The sequence below is a fragment of the Delphinus delphis genome, chromosome X (genome assembly GCF_949987515.2).
Source record: "Delphinus delphis chromosome X, mDelDel1.2, whole genome shotgun sequence".
Taxonomy (NCBI): domain Eukaryota; kingdom Metazoa; phylum Chordata; class Mammalia; order Artiodactyla; family Delphinidae; genus Delphinus; species Delphinus delphis.
Window position 1 is genome coordinate 67,718,509 of NC_082704.1, and position 19,246 is coordinate 67,737,754.

Consider the following 19,246-nt stretch of genomic DNA (forward strand, 5'->3'; position numbering starts at 1 on the left):
AACACTGTTGATAGGAGTAGAAATTAGCATGACCCCATTGTAAAAACTCTGGCATGATCTAGTAATGTTGGAAATCTTCTTTCCCTATGAGATGACAATTTCAGTCTTAAAAATGAGCACTGAAGCAGCTTCCCAGCCATTTGATTCTATGGCTCACACAGAAAATGATGATTGTATGGCATACAGGAGTAAGATGACAAAGTTGTTCAGGGCCAGAACCAAGCGGTCCAGGGGCTGCTGCCTGGCTGTCTCTGGAGATGAAGGCCTCAAAGTCCCAGGTCCAAAAGTTGGAAAGCTCTGCCCTGGAAGGCTCTTGTACGTGGGCACCAGGAAACATGCGCCAGAATGTTTATAGTAGCGCTATGAATAATATCTGCCCAAATGGAAACAACCCAAATTACCCATTGACAGTAGAATGGATACATAGCTTGAGATACAGTTGATTCTTGTTATTTGTGGATTCCATACTTGCAAATTCCCCTATTTGGTAAAATTCATTTTTAACCACAAATCAGTACCAGAGTGCTTTCCTCCTCGTTCGAGAGAGCTGTGAAAAACCTGAGTTGGTGGAATATGTTCCCAACTGAGGTCAAACAAGGTGACGCCCTGCCTTCTGGTTTCAGTCTCATACTGCAAGCAAGTGTCCTTTTCATGATTTATTTGGTGCCACATAGTTTGCATTTTTGTGCTTCTTTGTTGGTGATTTCATAATTAAAGATGGCCTCCAAGCTTAGTGCTGAAGTACTGTCTAGTGTCCTTGAGTGCAAAATGACTATGACGTGCACTCAAGAAAATATGTGTGTTACATAAACCTTGTTCAGGCATGATTTATAATGCTGTTGGCTGTGAGGTCAGTGTTAATGAATCAATAATATTTGTATTAAATAGAGTGCCTTTAAACAGAAACACACATGAAACATGATTACGCAGCGATCAGTCGATGAAAATGTTGTGACCAGCGGATGGTAGGAACTTGAAATTATATTTCCCTTAGGAGCAATGTTTCAGGATTGCCTAATTCAGTGTTCATGGCAACTTTATAGACTGCAAATAACTATCATGATAATGAGAGTCTACTGTATATTCATTTGGTGGAACAGTGTACAGCAATGAAAATGAACAAGTGCCTGCCACATGCGACAACAGGGATGAATCTCAGTTACACAGTATCACACGGGAGAAGTCAGAAACAACACAAATGATTCCGTTTACATAAAGACCAAAGGATGCAGCAAAACCAACGTTGTTAGGAATATGAACCTATGTAGAGAATAACTAAAGAAAAGGAAGGGAACGATGAAGACAAAGGATAGAGGTTACTTCTGAGGAGGGTGAAGGGAAAGGAATTGGAGCTTCCATGCAAGGAACTTCTAACGTTATGGTGACGTTTGAAAAAACACTGCTATAAAAGTTTGCTGAGGGAATGAATGGCTCCCAAGTCTGTATCTCTCTCTAGCTTTGACCCCTCACTGGTGTTCCAGAACCAAATTTCTAAGTGCATTCCACCTGCATGTCCTATAAGAAACACAACCTTAATGTATCCAAAATCCCATCATTTCCCTCCCAATCTTTCTTTACTTCCTGTGTCCTTATGCTCCCCACCACAAAGTCACTCAAAACGGAAATGTTAGTCACCTTTGACTTCTGCTTCCTTGTGGTGGCCATAGAAACATGCCCCTCCGATCCACTGCAGGGAACATAGTAGATTGGCAAGTGCCAGCTGCCACTTCTCTGGCACCACCATTGTTTGTGCCAAGATCCCACATCCTCTGGGTAGCTCCCAGCCAGTGACTGAGCATGGCAGGGGCATACTGCTTCAGGACAGGGACTCCTCTAAATGGCAGCTGTAGGGTGGGGACTCCACATGAGCCTGAACAAACTAAACTAAACGGAACTAAAGTTTACTGTTAGAACGAAACTGCATCTGAGATTCTTCTTATCTGACCCTCCTTTCCCCCACGTCTCTCTTACAGACGTCAGACCCGCATCGCACCCTGAAGAAGAAGACTCATTCCTGCTCCTTCTCCTTTATCCTTCACATGCCATTCTCCCATCATGTTCGTTCATGTCCAATCATGCCTTGCTGTCCGTATTTTTGGAGGACCCAAACTAACAAAAGTGGTACCAGGAGTGGTCTGAGAAGTTAGCTATAAGATGGGGTTTATGGACCAGCTCACTCACTGCCCAAATGACAAAGAGCGTACCATTTTGAGTGTTATGTGGGGCATGGATAATCTCTAGCACAAGGTTACCTCCTGATTCCTTAAGGTTTTATCCATACGTACCTTGAAAAATATCCCAGTGGAGGGTCTTACTTGTGGCCTGTGAGATGATTCAGGCCTTTGAATGGTAGGGAGGGCACTATGTCTATAGGGAGGGCAGAGGCGGCTGTTCATCACTGTTATACTGGCGCCCTGCAAAGACATAATGAGAAACTAAGGGACATTACCAAACAGTTAAGGGCCAAGTGTAAGATTCATGGGGTTTTCTTGGTGGCTTACAAAATGCCCTTGCCTCCTGCAGAGACAGCTGAGTAGCTCACAGATTATGCGATAACAGTAAGTGCAGAACTCCAGAGATGTATACATCCTTGACAAACACAGGCCTGTTATGGGAAGGTCAGGGCCCTTTTTGGAAAAACTTCAGACTCTGAAATGTAGGCCGGGTATATTGGCATGGATGTCTCCAAACGTTGGCTTATCAGATCCAAACGTCCTGAGGCCTCAAAGCTTGCAGGGTGGCCCTTCCTTCCCTAGCAAGAGCTAACACATGCCCTGTGCTGGTAGATGCTACAGAGTCTGCTCCCCCACAAAGTGACAGACGCCTCTCCCAGGGAAACCCTTATCTCTTCTCCATAAACTCACTGGGATATGCCGAGCCTGATAAGGGGAAAAAGAAATTATACACCAAGAAATAACAAGCCTGTACTGGCAGGAGCAGGGCAATATCCCTGGGATTGGATTTTCAGGGTGCTGGATCAAGTGGACAGGAATATAAGAGTGGATAAGCAAGTTTTACTGAGCGGAGGCGCTTTCTCATGCCATGGGATTTAACACACGGGCAAGGACTCCAGGAGATGGAGGAAATTCACTGCCAGACTGGCCCTTTGAAACTTTGAGAAAGTGATGGCCCATAAGGAGAGAAGTGGAAATGCCTGCCTTGGATTGGCAGATGGCAGAGGAAGGAACAAAAAGGTTGAGTGATGCAGACATGCTAGAACGGACAGAAAAGGTGAGGCCAGTCACATGGCCTCATGGTTATGTCCCACTGTAGGGCTGAGAGGACACATCCCACTGTAGGACACATGTCCCACTGTAGGGCTGAGAGGACACCAAAGCCATCAGGAGTGTTCTGGTGAGAGGGGCCCCAGCATCACTAGAAGTTTGGTGGTTGCTCCCCTCTGGAGGCCAATGCCAATGATGGAAGGAAAGTGGTCCCGACCTGGGCTCATTACCACCCATGGGAGCCAACGAATTCTGACATGATAGAGGGCAGAGGGCAGCTCTTAACCAAGAGATGCCAGCAAACCACATTTCCAGTAACGACCAGCAAGGTCAGAGGGGCAGTCAAGAGTGCCTGCTTGACCGGCAGAAAGCTGAGAAGATGGCTCAGACAGCATGGCTCCCTAGGGGCAACGACAGCCAGCAAAAGGCAAGAATGCAAGAGAAGGAGGGCCATCATCCCGCTAAAAAGCCACAGTCTCCTGCTCAGTTCCTGGTCCTCAGCCAATTCAGAGACTGGCCCCACTGAAGAGGTGGATGAGTCCTGAGGAGGAAGGATCCAGAAACAAGGCAGTGGGTTATGACCGTCCCTAAAGAGAATGACTGCCAGTTCTCAGGTGACTGTACCCGGAGGCTAGAAAAAGACCCAGACACTTCTACTACTACTGGACACAGGATCTGAGCTGACATTGATCCAGGAGGCCCAAAGTGTCATGATGGGGCCCCATTAGAATGGGGCTTATGAGGCCCTGACATTAAAAGGAGTTGGGAATAGAGACCGGTTCACAGTGAGCTGAATGGGTCCCTGGACCAAAATAGCAGTCATTTCTCCAGTACCCAAGCTGATAATGATAAGTGATACACTTGGCAGTTGGAGCAATGACTTCCACATTGGGTCACTGCTCTGTGGGGTAAGAGCTATCCCGGTGGGGAAAGCCAAGAGGAACCTCTGACACTGGCTCCCACCCCAGGCCAAGAGAGTAAGTCAAAAGCAGTATTGGATCCTGGTGAGCATAGGGGGCTAAAGCAGAGATTAGTGACATCATTGGAGACGTATGGGATGCAGGGGAAGAGGAGGTAGGAGAGCCACAGGGACGAAGAGAGTGGAGAAGGTGAGAAGAAGTTCTGGGAGTCTCTCTCTGGGGGAGGGAGGAAGGGAATGGAAATGGTGAGAGGGAAGACGGAGGCTTCCACTGAATCCACTGGTAATGTTTCCTAGGGTGCTGGTGGATGCAGGAGATTTTGCTATATCCTTCCTTATCCATTTTAACATATTTGAAATAGCACACCATGACTTAAAAAGTCACTGGGAGAAGTGGAAGAGGGCGGTATCCACAAACGGGCAGGCACCATCGGGGGCAGGCTCGAGGAGGAGGATTGCAGATTTACAGTGCACCCAATCTCCCCTGCTCTGAAACTTCTCCAGCACGGCCAGCTTCTCAGGTGCAGACCCAGAAAACTGGGCCTTTGAGTTCCACAGGCAAGAGGGGTTCAGACACCCCAGGACTCTCCAGGAGGTCAGCCAGAGCAGGTTGCAAGAGAGAGAGGTGACTGAAGACAGAGGAGTATGAACGGGAAGGAGCAGAAGGAAGGTATGGGAGGAATGGAGCGGTGTCAGAGTAGGAGTGGGGTGGCAGACACGGGAAATTCTAACACCCATGGGCCGTATGGAAACCAAGGGAGGCACCACTCCCCAGACATCAGTACTGCTCAGCTCAGGGGAGCTGAGAACTGACAGTTCCAAGAAAAATTGAGAGACACCTGGCTATCCACACCCACCGCCATCACAACTGGTAGGCCTTGGTTGTGCGTCCTTCAAAACTTTAAAACATACTTGTACATATACTTAAATGAATTCTCATATATTACATAGGATTGACTGGTGTGTGTGTGTGTGCCCACGCACGCAAGTGATTTAACTTACAAACGTGAATCCAAAGCCATCGTTCTGCAACTTGCAGTTGGAAGTCAGGCGGATGCTTTCGAAAGCTGTGAGAATGGCCTGATGCATTCCGTTGGACTGCCACGCTTTATGCTACTGGATGCTAAGCCACGTTGCATTCATCCATTTCCTTACTGACGGGAATTTGGAGTGTTCCCAGTTTTTCCCATCACCAACACCCTTGTGCATGTGTTCTTGTACACTACAGGTACCAGCGTGTCTCCGGAAGAAGTACCAGGCAGCGGACTTGCAGGAGCATAGAGGAAATAGATTCTTTCTTCCTTCCTTTTAAAAATCTTGGGCTAAAAGCAAGGACTCTGGAGTCAGATTGATTGGTTTCAATCCTGCCGCTGATCCCCACGAGCCGAATGACCTTGGGCCAGTGGCCGAACCTCTCAGTGCCTGTTTCCTCACCGGGAAGAGGCCAGTAATAGTTGGTACTATAGTTAAAGGCGTGTCACGCGGATGCATTATTATTTATGCCCAGCGCTTAGAAGAGTGCCAGGCACAGAGTCCGTGCCGGCACTAAGTTGCTTTCAATGGATTCTGCCAAATTACCTCCCCAATGCGTCTCTTGCACCACCGCCACAGGGGTTTGCTCCTAACCTCTCCCACCCTCGGAATGGTTAAGTTCTTTGAAGGTTGTCAACCTAGTGTGTGAAACCCGATTCGTGGTTTTAGTTCACAACTCCAGGATCAGCGGTGGGGAGCATCTTTTGGGGTGTAACTGGCCACTGCGATTTCCTCTTCTTTGAATTTGCCTCAGAGAGGGGGAAGGGCTGATGGAGCGAGGCCAACCCCAAGTCTATCCGCCACACCCGCCTGCCAGTAACGTCTGCTGAGCCACATTTGATGGAGCAGTTGAGACAGAGACCTTACAGAACGAAAATACGATCCCTTTGCTCTCTGGCCGACCCCTGATCACTGACTGCGGGACTCCTGTGCCCATTCTCCTGTTGGGTCTTAAGGCTTGCGGTGGAAGGGAGGCTGGCAAATGCTTTCGGCGCGTGCTAGGCATCCAGCGCCTCCATCTTGACGTTTCATCCTCACCACCCGTGGAGCCCGGCGCCCTCACTCCCCGACGCCCTCGACCCCCTGTATACATGGGAAACGGAGGCTCAGAGCTGTGACTCTAACCAGAAAGGGGAGGCGGGACAGGAGGAGGCGGGCCCAGAGGCTTGACAGAGGGAGGCACTCCCACCACCTCCTTCACCAGCCAACTGCCCGGACCGCCCACGGGCTTGCGAGCAAACCAGAGGCCCTCGGCCCCATTGGTTAGGTCTCGACGGGGGCGGGCGAACAAGGAGCCCGCTGGTTGGCGGGGGCCGGACCAATGAGGAGGCTGCGGCGCGGGCGTGAGAGGCGCGCTGAAAGTGGCGCGTCCTTTCTTTTGAGGCGAGCTCGTGCGGCGCGTGAGGTGGCTGACGCTCCCTTCTGAGCGCCGCCCGCCTAGCCCGCCGTGACCGCGACCGCGACTCGGGCCATCGACCGTCGCCCCGGTTCTGGGGCCACCCGGGTCGCGACATGAGCTCCCCGGATGAGGTGTATGTGTTGAGAAGGCGTGTCCGCCCAAAAGTCAGGGAGCGGGCCGGCGTCCGCATAGCCGGCCCCGCAGTCCCGCCGGGGCCCGACCCAGGCCCCGAGCCTGGGGAGCCGCGGAGCGGCAAGGGCGGAGGCGGCTTCCCGGACCCCGAGGGCTTCCAGTCGAAGCGGGAGATGCTGGAAGGGCGAGGGCCGGTACTGTGGGGCCGCGAAGGCCGACCTGGCTCCCCACATGAGCACACGAGGGACCTCCTGGACCTGATCGAGGAGTCTGAGGCGGCCAAGGAGGCCAACCTGCAGCAGCTGACCGACCAGGATGTGCTGGGTGTCCGCAGATACCCGGACCCCGAGGGCTTCCAGTCTGAGCAGGAGATGCTGGAAGCGCGAGGGCCGGTGCTGTGGGGCCGCGAAGGCCGACCTGGCTCCCCACATGAGCACACGAGGGACCTCCTGGACCTGATCGAGGAGTCTGAGGCGGCCAAGGAGGCCAACCTGCAGCAGCTGACCGACCAGGACGTGCTGGGCGTCCGCAGGTACCCGTCCCCAGAGAGGTCCACTGCCTTCAAAGAGGCCACTGGGTCGACACTGCGCCTCGAGGCGGGTCCCGGCGGTCGAGGAGCGCCCGGCCAGAGCTGTGGGGAGGCGTCGACGGCTCCAGCCGGCCCTGTCCACCTCGGTGGGCCTGAAGCGGGCCGGGCCTTGGGGAACCCTAAGAGAGGCACTAAGCGTAGGTTGAACGTGGCTGCGGATCGCCAGCGGCGCTCCGCGGAAGGCCTGGCCTGGCTGCTGTCCGACTCCGAGTCCTCAGATGAATTCAGTGAGACACAGCTGATGACGGTGAGCACTTACCGCAGAGGAGGAGGCCAGGCCAAGCCCAGCAGACCCGAGGATCCCGGGGACACTCCCAGACACTCGAAGTTCCAAGTCAGGGAGAATTACCGTCACGTGACAGGCTCTTCCCTGTCCTCGGCTCCGCGAGGACTCTCTTCGGTTGTGGAAAGGCAGGGCGTGGGAAAGCAGGGCATCTCTTCCCCTAAGAAAATGCAGAGCGTGCTGTGGGGCAAGGGGGGCAGCAAGCCCAGCTACGCGGGAGCTGCTGCTGCTGCTGCTGCTGCTGCTTCTGTTTCTGCTGCTGCTCCAGGTGGCCTGCCGCAGGTCACTCCTAGGAAGAACGGAGCCCAGGAGAAGAAATCCGTCGGGGAAGCGTCCAAACTTGCCCTGGGGGGAACCTTCCGTTCCCGGGGGCAGCGAATCTCGGCAACTCCCGTGGAACCGGCCACCTTCCCCCCAATCTCTGGTATTCCGCTGCCTGGGAGACCCAAGAGTTATACCTTGGTCCTTTCGGGAACCAAACAGTCCAAGCACAGTGGCGCTGGGAAGAAATCCGTGGTCAGGTGGGCAAGGGAGTCTGAGGCGGTGGCGGGAGAAGATAAGGACCCAAATAGAGACCCAGCCCCAAAGGGCCAAGTGAGTAGGCCATGCTCCTCCTCTCTCCCCACTCTTCCCCCCCCCACAGCACCCAGGGCACACGTCTTCATCCATGCTGCCTCTGTCCACCCCTCAGAGGTCAGCATTGGGTGCCCCTCGGTCACTGGGTCATTACGATGCCAGATCGGGCTCCTTTTCCTAGGGACAAACATTAAGGTAGCACTTCGGGTGTCCTGGGCCCGGTTCTCCACCCTTGGCCTCTTTCCAGCCTCCTCTGGGAGACTTGGGCTGGGATGGAAGGGAGGGCTGGTAGCTGAATTGGGTCGGGGGATCCCTTAAAAGCTTCCCCGGAAGGCCTCAGTATTTAGACTCACCAGCTTCCTGAATCCTCCTTCCTAGCTGTTCCCCAGACCTTCCTTGCAGGGGGCCTGGGCTTTCTCAGTGTCCCACTGTTGTGCCTAGATCAGCTCTGCCTGCTGGCCTGGGGCTGACTGAGGGAGAAAGTGCTAATGAGATCAGCCTTTCAATTCCCTTCCCAATTCCCTGCCTCACCCTGGCCCGAATCACACAACTCTCTCTCTCTCTCTCTCTCTCTCACACACACACACACACACACACGCACACACACACACACACACACTTCCTTAGTCCAAATCGGTGAGAAATTTTTGTTTCAGCTGCTCACTCACAGGCCAGGGACATCTTGTCTGCGCATGCATCGTAGAAAAGCCAGCAGTGGCGACGTCAACACCAGAGGCCCCCAAGATCCAGGAAACTCAGAACCCTTGGCCCTGAACCAGGGAGAAGTCATGCCCAGGGGGCCTGCCCCCTCAGGTGAGTGTCGTGGGTTTGATATGAGGGGAGGGAAGAGGGGTTGAGGACAGAAACCTCTGCCTCTGTCTCTGCCGGGGGCACAGCCTTGCTCCCAGGCAGCTTCTCCCACAGAAGACGGGGTGCTGGCAGGGCTGGCCTTGAGCCACATCATCCTCTGTGTGGGGTTTGTGCGGCCGGGGTGATCGGTGGCAGTGCCCCAAACACCTGCTCCGGGTGTAGACTTGCAGGGGAACAGCCTTTTCTGTTAAGTCCTGTTCGGCCACATTGCTCTCCCACGTGCTGGCTGTGGCTGCAGCTCTGGGAGGGTCGAATCCAGAGCCACATTGTTTGGGGACCACAGTGGCGAAATGGCTGTCCCCGGGGAACAGGGGAAGCAGGCCCAGAGACAAGGTTCTGGCTGCTGGGCAGAGCAGGGGCGGCTGGTTGCCAGCAGAGGGTGGTGCTGCCTCACCTCACTTTAGAACCCGCTTGGCCCTTTCCACCTCACTGGGAGCCTGGGAAGCTGGATTGTGTGTCCTTTCCCTCTCAGGTGACCGGGGGCCACTTGACCATCCCCCAAGACCGGAAACGCAGCAGCAGCCACTGGGAACGCCCTGCTGTCCTTGGGTAATGCTTCCACTGCATCCTGGAAATGCAGGCCCAAACTCGAGGGTGGGATCTGGGTCCAAGTTCAGCTGACATGTGTGGGCTCCCCCTCCCCTGCCCCCATCACGTACCCCACGGAGGGAGCCCACCTCCTTTCCACTGAGGAGCCCTTGCCAGTCTAACCACCCGGCTTTGGGGTGGAGGGCCCGGGGGAGAGGAGAAGGTGGAGGAGAGAGGAGGCCAGAGTATACTAATCATTTCTCTTCCTCCTCTGTCTGCTGGCCTAGTGTCTCGAGCTAAAGAGAGAAGTAGACGAACTTAAGGAGCAACTTGGTATGAGGAACCAGGGCCGGAGAGCGGTGTCTTAGTGAAGAACCCGGGTGGGCACCTGGGGTGGGGGTGGGCTGCAGGTGCGGTGGGCCTGGCAGGGACGATCATCCCTGTGGGGAGGAGAACCTCTCAGGCCTGGCCCTGGAGCTGGCTGTGCATGTACAACTGGGCGTGTGTACAAACAGCAAAGTACTGTCTGGACTGCATGCACACTTTGACAACCAGACCAGTCCTAGGGAATGTCCTTCTGATAGGACTTTTAGAGATGCCTCGTTGATTTTTCCCTTGAACTGCTGCTTGGTGTGGCTTCTAAGGTTCTTGTTGGATTGTTTGTTTGTGTGTGTGACAAGTTCTGAGTGGTTGTGGCACGGCCCACAGCATGAGAGCTGCTGGCACATTTTGTTTCCCTTTAGGAACCGGTTCCACATTCAATTTGGGTGGTGGGGAGTGATCAGGCCCAGAGCTCTTTGCATCGGGTCTGGAGGGGTTTCAGGTATCAGGGCTAGGCGGTTCCTCACGGGGATAGGGGGACGGGCTTCTGTATCCCTCTGTCTGGAGCGCCTGCTAATGCCTGTCCCTGTTGCAGCCGCCATGCAGTACCTGGCTGACAAGTTGCAGACCCTTTGAAGTGAGTGTTACACACACCGTACCCCTTCCCACAGTCCTGGCTGTTGAGCAGGGCTGGGGGCTGGCCCTGGCTTCAGGCTCTTCCCTGACTCTGCTGTTTCACAGGTTGAGCCCAGCGTCTTCCTGCAAGAGGAGCAGCTGGTACCTTTGGGGCCCTGGAGCTGTGGCCAAGCTCGTTCCCTCCTGTTCTGCCTCAGCTAGGGCTTCCTCTCCCCCTTGTTTTGCCCCCGCCCCGCCCCAGTTTCACAGCAGTTTCCAATTAAAGTACCTCTCATATTCTGTGTTCTGCCTTCTCTCTGGAGGGGTAGGGGTCGGGGTCGGGGTAGGGGGCCGGGGCGGGGCGCTGCTCCACGTCAGAGCCTTTTCCAGAACGGTATCTGTGGCATCCTGTGGTGGGGACTCTGGGCCAGCCTCTGTTACCATCCCTGCAGTCAAGCCAGCGGAGTGTCCGAGGTCTGGGTCCTGTGTGTGCTCTGCCTGGCCACATTGGCACGTCCTCCCTTTCCCCCGAAGGCCCTCTTCTAGCTCTCTCCAAACCCCCCTCCTCCTCTGGGGTCTGGCGGTTCCCATTCATCTCTGCCATTCACCCTTCCCATCAGCAGGAACTCATGACCCCCTTCCAGAGCTCCAGTCTGGAAGCATTCACATCCTCCCTGCCCTAGCCAGCTGACCACCCTCCTCCAGCCGGGTCGTCTGTACACCCTTGAGTGGAAATTGGCCTGTCAGGTTCTATGGCGAGTGTGGTTAGTAGGTCTGTGTTGTTGCATGGTCCCCGTCAAATACTCTTCCACCAGCCCCGTGACACAGATTTTCCTGGAAATGATATTTCCGTGTCCCAGCTCAATCTCCCAGACTGCCTCTTTAGGACACACGAGATTGAGTCTGAACTCCATGTTCGATTTCCCCCTCACTTGAGGTTGGGGAGCACTTCCTTCCCTCAGCCAGGACCCAGGGCTGTACCAGCCTGAGACTCAGAGGGACAGATTTGTGTTTGAGTGAGGCAAGGGTGGTTCTGCCTGACACCCTTCCTGAAAGACCGGTGTTTTACTACACAAAAGGGGGTATGATGGTAGATTGGCTATTCAAGGTTGGTGACGGTGTGTCCCTGTGTGTGAATAAATGTAATCAGGGGTAATCTCCCTTGAGGGAGAAAGATGTGATTCAGGGAGTAAAGGGACTAGAGGCTGGTCCAGGTTCTGTAAGGCATTGAATGAGCAAAAGCAAGGTTCGGGTCTGTTTTGTTCAAGGGTTGTCGTTAAATTCCCAAAACATAGGAGGGGGATGATGCAGAAGTCACCAACCCCCACGACAGGGTGTCGGGATGCTCGAAATGTTGGATTCGCTGGAGGTGGCTCTCGATCCTACTCTGTGATCCTATGATGTCTGACAACTACTGTGGGTGTGGATGGAATGAGATTGGGAAGGGTGGCTCCTCAGAGTAGCTCATCTTAGAATCAGGGGACCCATATATGAGGCCACCCAACATGAGCTACCCGGGACAGGGGCAGGATGGGCGCAGTGAGGATGGGAAGTAAGGAGTGACTGCACCTGGACAATGGGGAGCACTTGGGTCCACCCTTCCCCCATATTCTCACCCTGACTCCCTTCCTGAGTCCACGGCATGAGTTCAGGTGGGCAGACCACAGGTGGGATGGGACAGTCACAGACCTCAGGGTCAGAAAAGAACGTTCGTGGGACTTAATCCTTCCCCTCAAATCCCTCCCTGGAGAAGGTGGGCTTGATTGCTGCCCAGGCCTCTGGCTGGATTCCTAGAATGTACCCAGTGCCCCACCCAGCCTGTACCAGGCTTATGTTCTAGCCCCTCTTGCTCCAGCACTGCTCCCCACTGAGCTGAGGCCATTACCAATGAGTGTGTGTGCACTTCGAGGAAACAGAGCTAGCTTAGACCTTGGACCTGCCTCTGACCAGTAGAGACAGTCATTCCAGGTCATGTGTCCCTGCAGACACTCTGGAGAGAGTGAAGCTAACTACAGGCTGGAGACAGTCATCACAGGAACTCGCTTCCCAGTGCACACTATGGATGTTAATAGAATGTTAACAGAATGTTCATAGAAACCTTATTCATAGTCACCCCAAACTGAAAGCAATCAAGATGTTATTCAACAGATGAACGAATAAAACCATACATCTATAAATGAAACATTTTTTAACGATACAAAGGAAGGAACTCTTGATACATGCAACAACTTGGATGAATCGCAAATGCATTAGCTAAATGAAAGAAGCCAGTCTCAAAATGTTACATACTGTGTGATTGTGTTTGTATAATATTTGGAAAAGGTAAAACTATAGGGATGGGAAACAGATCACCAGTTATCAGAGGTTTGGGATGGGGGAGATGGTTTGACTACAAAGCAGCAGAATGAGGGAGATTTTGGGGCTGATGGAACTGTTTTGTATCCTGATTGTGGTGATAGTTACACAAATCTGTCCATGTGTTAAAACTCATGGTACTGAAAACAAAAAAGTTAATTTTACTATGCAATAAATCAAAATATATGTAACTAAAAAAATTAAATGTGTCATACATAAAGGCTTGGGAATCATAATGGCATGCAAAATAGTACCAGCATTCTCAAAAGTGACATTGAAAGTCAGAAAACTTTTCAGCCTGAAATTATATATCAGCTATCAAATAAGCATGAAATTAAAGGTAATATTAAAAGTAATATTTGTTCATGCAAAGTCTTAAAAGAAATTATCACCCATGGTACCTGGAGAATGAGTCCCATCAAAACACTGTGGTAAACCAAGAACAATGAAGACATTAGTTCTAGGAAGCAGAAGATCCCACTTAGGGGTTTGGTAAAGGAGTGTTCTAGGAGCGACACTCTAGGCAACCAATAAAGATTGAAACTGGGTCCAGGAAAGTGATTTCCAACAACAAAGGAATGGACATAGTTGAAGATTGAGAAAATATTGCCAATAGGCCTATGACAGAAATGTAAGCTCTTGAGGGAAGGAACGTCATCTGTTTTTCTCAGTGATGTAGCACCATGTGTTAGAACAGTACCTGGCATGTGGTAAGCCCTCAATAGAGAATTGTTAAATGGAAAGGAGAGAAAGAGTGAATGAGAAGAGAAGAATTTGACACAGCAAGTATACACTGACTCTTAAGGAGTTTTTCTGTGAAGGTGAGCAGAGAAAAAAGGTGTCGCTTGAAGGGAAATTGGAATCAAAAGAAGGTTTTCTTTAATTGGGAGAAACGACAACATACTTGTATGCTGATAGGAATGATGCAAAATAGAGAAAACTATTTATGAATGAGGGAAGTTTGTTTCTGATTGCCTGTATACTCTCAATGAAATGGGAAGCAAGGTCATCTGGTGAGAGCGAAGGTGGTCCATGATCAGCAAGTACCCCCTCAACTTTCCCGGATCATCTTGTGATCTTCTTCTTTCTTTTAAAATTTTATTTATTTATTTGGCTGCGCTGGGCCTCTGTGGCTGCACGCCGGCTTTCTCTAGTTGCGGTGAGCAGGGGCTACTCTTCGTTTTGGTGCGCGGGCTTCTCATTGCAGTGGCTTCTCTTGTTGTGGAGCATGGGCTCTAGGCACGCAGGCTTCAGCAGCTGTGGCACGCAGGCTCTAGAGCACAGGATCCAGTAGCTGTGCCGCACAGGCTTAGTTGCTCCGTGGCATAGGGGATCTTCTGGGACCAGGGATCGAACCCGTGTCCCCTACATTGGCAGACAGATTCTTAACCACTGTGCCACCAGGGAAGTCCCGTGATCTTCTTGTATGGAACTTTTCATAATAAAGTGCTGTGAAAAATTAAAAAGAAGTGCTTTTGTTCATTAAAAGGTATGATAAAAAGAGTGAAGGCAAGCTAAAAACTAGAAGATATTTACATAACATGAAATCATCAAAGAATTAAAGTATAGAATACATAAAGAACTTCCACAAATAAATATGCAAACAACCCAAGGGGAAAATGGGCAAAAGACACTAAATGAACACCTCATAGACAAGAAAATCCCCAAGGCCAAGCATATGAAAAGCTGCTCAATATTATTACTAATATTATTACTAATCAAGAAATTGCAGATTAAATCTACAATGAGACGCCATTTCACTATCACAAGATTGACAACAATTTTGTACTTTGTTAATATCAAATGTTGATGAGGATGTGGAACAGTTAAACACTGTTGATAGGAGTAGAAATTAGCATGACCCCATTGTAAAAACTCTGGCATGATCTAGTAATGTTGGAAATCTTCTTTCCCTATGAGATGACAATTTCAGTCTTAAAAATGAGCACTGAAGCAGCTTCCCAGCCATTTGATTCTATGGCTCACACAGAAAATGATGATTGTATGGCATACAGGAGTAAGATGACAAAGTTGTTCAGGGCCAGAACCAAGCGGTCCAGGGGCTGCTGCCTGGCTGTCTCTGGAGATGAAGGCCTCAAAGTCCCAGGTCCAAAAGTTGGAAAGCTCTGCCCTGGAAGGCTCTTGTACGTGGGCACCAGGAAACATGTGCCAGAATGTTTATAGTAGCGCTATGAATAATATCTGCCCAAATGGAAACAACCCAAATTACCCATTGACAGTAGAATGGATACATAGCTTGAGATACAGTTGATTCTTGTTATTTGTGGATTCCATACTTGCAAATTCCCCTATTTGGTAAAATTCATTTTTAACCACAAATCAGTACCAGAGTGCTTTCCTCCTCGTTCGAGAGAGCTGTGAAAAACCTGAGTTGGTGGAATATGTTCCCAACTGAGGTCAAACAAGGTGACGCCCTGCCTTCTGGTTTCAGTCTCATACTGCAAGCAAGTGTCCTTTTCATGATTTATTTGGTGCCACATAGTTTGCATTTTTGTGCTTCTTTGTTGGTGATTTCATAATTAAAGATGGCCTCCAAGCTTAGTGCTGAAGTACTGTCTAGTGTCCTTGAGTGCAAAATGACTATGACGTGCACTCAAGAAAATATGTGTGTTACATAAACCTTGTTCAGGCATGATTTATAATGCTGTTGGCTGTGAGGTCAGTGTTAATGAATCAATAATATTTGTATTAAATAGAGTGCCTTTAAACAGAAACACACATGAAACATGATTACGCAGCGATCAGTCGATGAAAATGTTGTGACCAGCGGATGGTAGGAACTTGAAATTATATTTCCCTTAGGAGCAATGTTTCAGGATTGCCTAATTCAGTGTTCATGGCAACTTTATAGACTGCAAATAACTATCATGATAATGAGAGTCTACTGTATATTCATTTGGTGGAACAGTGTACAGCAATGAAAATGAACAAGTGCCTGCCACATGCGACAACAGGGATGAATCTCAGTTACACAGTATCACACGGGAGAAGTCAGAAACAACACAAATGATTCCGTTTACATAAAGACCAAAGGATGCAGCAAAACCAACGTTGTTAGGAATATGAACCTATGTAGAGAATAACTAAAGAAAAGGAAGGGAACGATGAAGACAAAGGATAGAGGTTACTTCTGAGGAGGGTGAAGGGAAAGGAATTGGAGCTTCCATGCAAGGAACTTCTAACGTTATGGTGACGTTTGAAAAAACACTGCTATAAAAGTTTGCTGAGGGAATGAATGGCTCCCAAGTCTGTATCTCTCTCTAGCTTTGACCCCTCACTGGTGTTCCAGAACCAAATTTCTAAGTGCATTCCACCTGCATGTCCTATAAGAAACACAACCTTAATGTATCCAAAATCCCATCATTTCCCTCCCAATCTTTCTTTACTTCCTGTGTCCTTATGCTCCCCACCACAAAGTCACTCAAAACGGAAATGTTAGTCACCTTTGACTTCTGCTTCCTTGTGGTGGCCATAGAAACATGCCCCTCCGATCCACTGCAGGGAACATAGTAGATTGGCAAGTGCCAGCTGCCACTTCTCTGGCACCACCATTGTTTGTGCCAAGATCCCACATCCTCTGGGTAGCTCCCAGCCAGTGACTGAGCATGGCAGGGGCATACTGCTTCAGGACAGGGACTCCTCTAAATGGCAGCTGTAGGGTGGGGACTCCACATGAGCCTGAACAAACTAAACTAAACGGAACTAAAGTTTACTGTTAGAACGAAACTGCATCTGAGATTCTTCTTATCTGACCCTCCTTTCCCCCACGTCTCTCTTACAGACGTCAGACCCGCATCGCACCCTGAAGAAGAAGACTCATTCCTGCTCCTTCTCCTTTATCCTTCACATGCCATTCTCCCATCATGTTCGTTCATGTCCAATCATGCCTTGCTGTCCGTATTTTTGGAGGACCCAAACTAACAAAAGTGGTACCAGGAGTGGTCTGAGAAGTTAGCTATAAGATGGGGTTTATGGACCAGCTCACTCACTGCCCAAATGACAAAGAGCGTACCATTTTGAGTGTTATGTGGGGCATGGATAATCTCTAGCACAAGGTTACCTCCTGATTCCTTAAGGTTTTATCCATACGTACCTTGAAAAATATCCCAGTGGAGGGTCTTACTTGTGGCCTCTGAGATGATTCAGGCCTTTGAATGGTAGGGAGGGCACTATGTCTATAGGGAGGGCAGAGGCGGCTGTTCATCACTGTTATACTGGCGCCCTGCAAAGACATAATGAGAAACTAAGGGACATTACCAAACAGTTAAGGGCCAAGTGTAAGATTCATGGGGTTTTCTTGGTGGCTTACAAAATGCCCTTGCCTCCTGCAGAGACAGCTGAGTAGCTCACAGATTATGCGATAACAGTAAGTGCAGAACTCCAGAGATGTATACATCCTTGACAAACACAGGCCTGTTATGGGAAGGTCAGGGCCCTTTTTGGAAAAACTTCAGACTCTGAAATGTAGGCCGGGTATATTGGCATGGATGTCTCCAAACGTTGGCTTATCAGATCCAAACGTCCTGAGGCCTCAAAGCTTGCAGGGTGGCCCTTCCTTCCCTAGCAAGAGCTAACACATGCCCTGTGCTGGTAGATGCTACAGAGTCTGCTCCCCCACAAAGTGACAGACGCCTCTCCCAGGGAAACCCTTATCTCTTCTCCATAAACTCACTGGGATATGCCGAGCCTGATAAGGGGAAAAAGAAATTATACACCAAGAAATAACAAGCCTGTACTGGCAGGAGCAGGGCAATATCCCTGGGATTGGATTTTCAGGGTGCTGGATCAAGTGGACAGGAATATAAGAGTGGATAAGCAAGTTTTACTGAGCGGAGGCGCTTTCTCATGCCATGGGATTTAACACACGGGCAAGGACTCCAGGAGGTGGAGGAAATTCACTGCCAGACTGGCCCTTTGAAACTTTGAGAAAGTGATGGCCCATAAGGAGAGAAGTGGAAATGCCTGCCTTGGATTGGCAGATGGCAGAGGAAGGAACAAAAAGGTTGAGTGATGCAGACATGCTAGAACGGACAGAAAAGGTGAGGCCAGTCACATGGCCTCATGGTTATGTCCCACTGTAGGGCTGAGAGGACACATCCCACTGTAGGACACATGTCCCACTGTAGGGCTGAGAGGACACCAAAGCCATCAGGAGTGTTCTGGTGAGAGGGGCCCCAGCATCACTAGAAGTTTGGTGGTTGCTCCCCTCTGGAGGCCAATGCCAATGATGGAAGGAAAGTGGTCCCGACCTGGGCTCATTACCACCCATGGGAGCCAACGAATTCTGACATGATAGAGGGCAGAGGGCAGCTCTTAACCAAGAGATGCCAGCAAACCACATTTCCAGTAACGACCAGCAAGGTCAGAGGGGCAGTCAAGAGTGCCTGCTTGACCGGCAGAAAGCTGAGAAGATGGCTCAGACAGCATGGCTCCCTAGGGGCAACGACAGCCAGCAAAAGGCAAGAATGCAAGAGAAGGAGGGCCATCATCCCGCTAAAAAGCCACAGTCTCCTGCTCAGTTCCTGGTCCTCAGCCAATTCAGAGACTGGCCCCACTGAAGAGGTGGATGAGTCCTGAGGAGGAAGGATCCAGAAACAAGGCAGTGGGTTATGACCGTCCCTAAAGAGAATGACTGCCAGTTCTCAGGTGACTGTACCCGGAGGCTAGAAAAAGACCCAGACACTTCTACTACTACTGGACACAGGATCTGAGCTGACATTGATCCAGGAGGCCCAAAGTGTCATGATGGGGCCCCATTAGAATGGGGCTTATGAGGCCCTGACATTAAAAGGAGTTGGGAATAGAGACCGGTTCACAGTGAGCTGAATGGGTCCCTGGACCAAAATAGCAGTCATTTCTCCAGTACCCAAGCTGATAATGATAAGTGATACACTTGGCAGTTGGAGCAATGACTTCCACATTGGGTCACTGCTCTGTGGGGTAAGAGCTATCCCGGTGGGGAAAGCCAAGAGGAACCTCTGACACTGGCTCCCACCCCAGGCCAAGAGAGTAAGTCAAAAGCAGTATTGGATCCTGGTGAGCATAGGGGGCTAAAGCAGAGATTAGTGACATCATTGGAGACGTATGGGATGCAGGGGAAGAGGAGGTAGGAGAGCCACAGGGACGAAGAGAGTGGAGAAGGTGAGAAGAAGTTCTGGGAGTCTCTCTCTGGGGGAGGGAGGAAGGGAATGGAAATGGTGAGAGGGAAGACGGAGGCTTCCACTGAATCCACTGGTAATGTTTCCTAGGGTGCTGGTGGATGCAGGAGATTTTGCTATATCCTTCCTTATCCATTTTAACATATTTGAAATAGCACACCATGACTTAAAAAGTCACTGGGAGAAGTGGAAGAGGGCGGTATCCACAAACGGGCAGGCACCAT

At 50.6% G+C, this 19,246-nt stretch overlaps 1 protein-coding gene across 1 annotated transcript; it reads left to right on the plus strand.

Annotated features, from left to right (window-relative positions):
• The first annotated feature begins 6,496 nt into the window (after nt 1-6,496).
• On the plus strand, nt 6,497-10,784 carry LOC132418162 (uncharacterized protein CXorf49 homolog). Its single transcript, XM_060002032.1, has 8 exons — nt 6,497-6,518; nt 6,617-6,984; nt 7,192-8,172; nt 8,811-8,967; nt 9,497-9,573; nt 9,840-9,885; nt 10,469-10,510; nt 10,615-10,784. The coding sequence occupies exons 1-7, from the start codon at nt 6,497-6,499 to the stop codon at nt 10,507-10,509; spliced, it is 1,692 nt and encodes a 563-aa protein (XP_059858015.1). The 3' UTR covers nt 10,510; nt 10,615-10,784.
• Nucleotides 10,785-19,246: the final 8,462 nt, after the last annotated feature.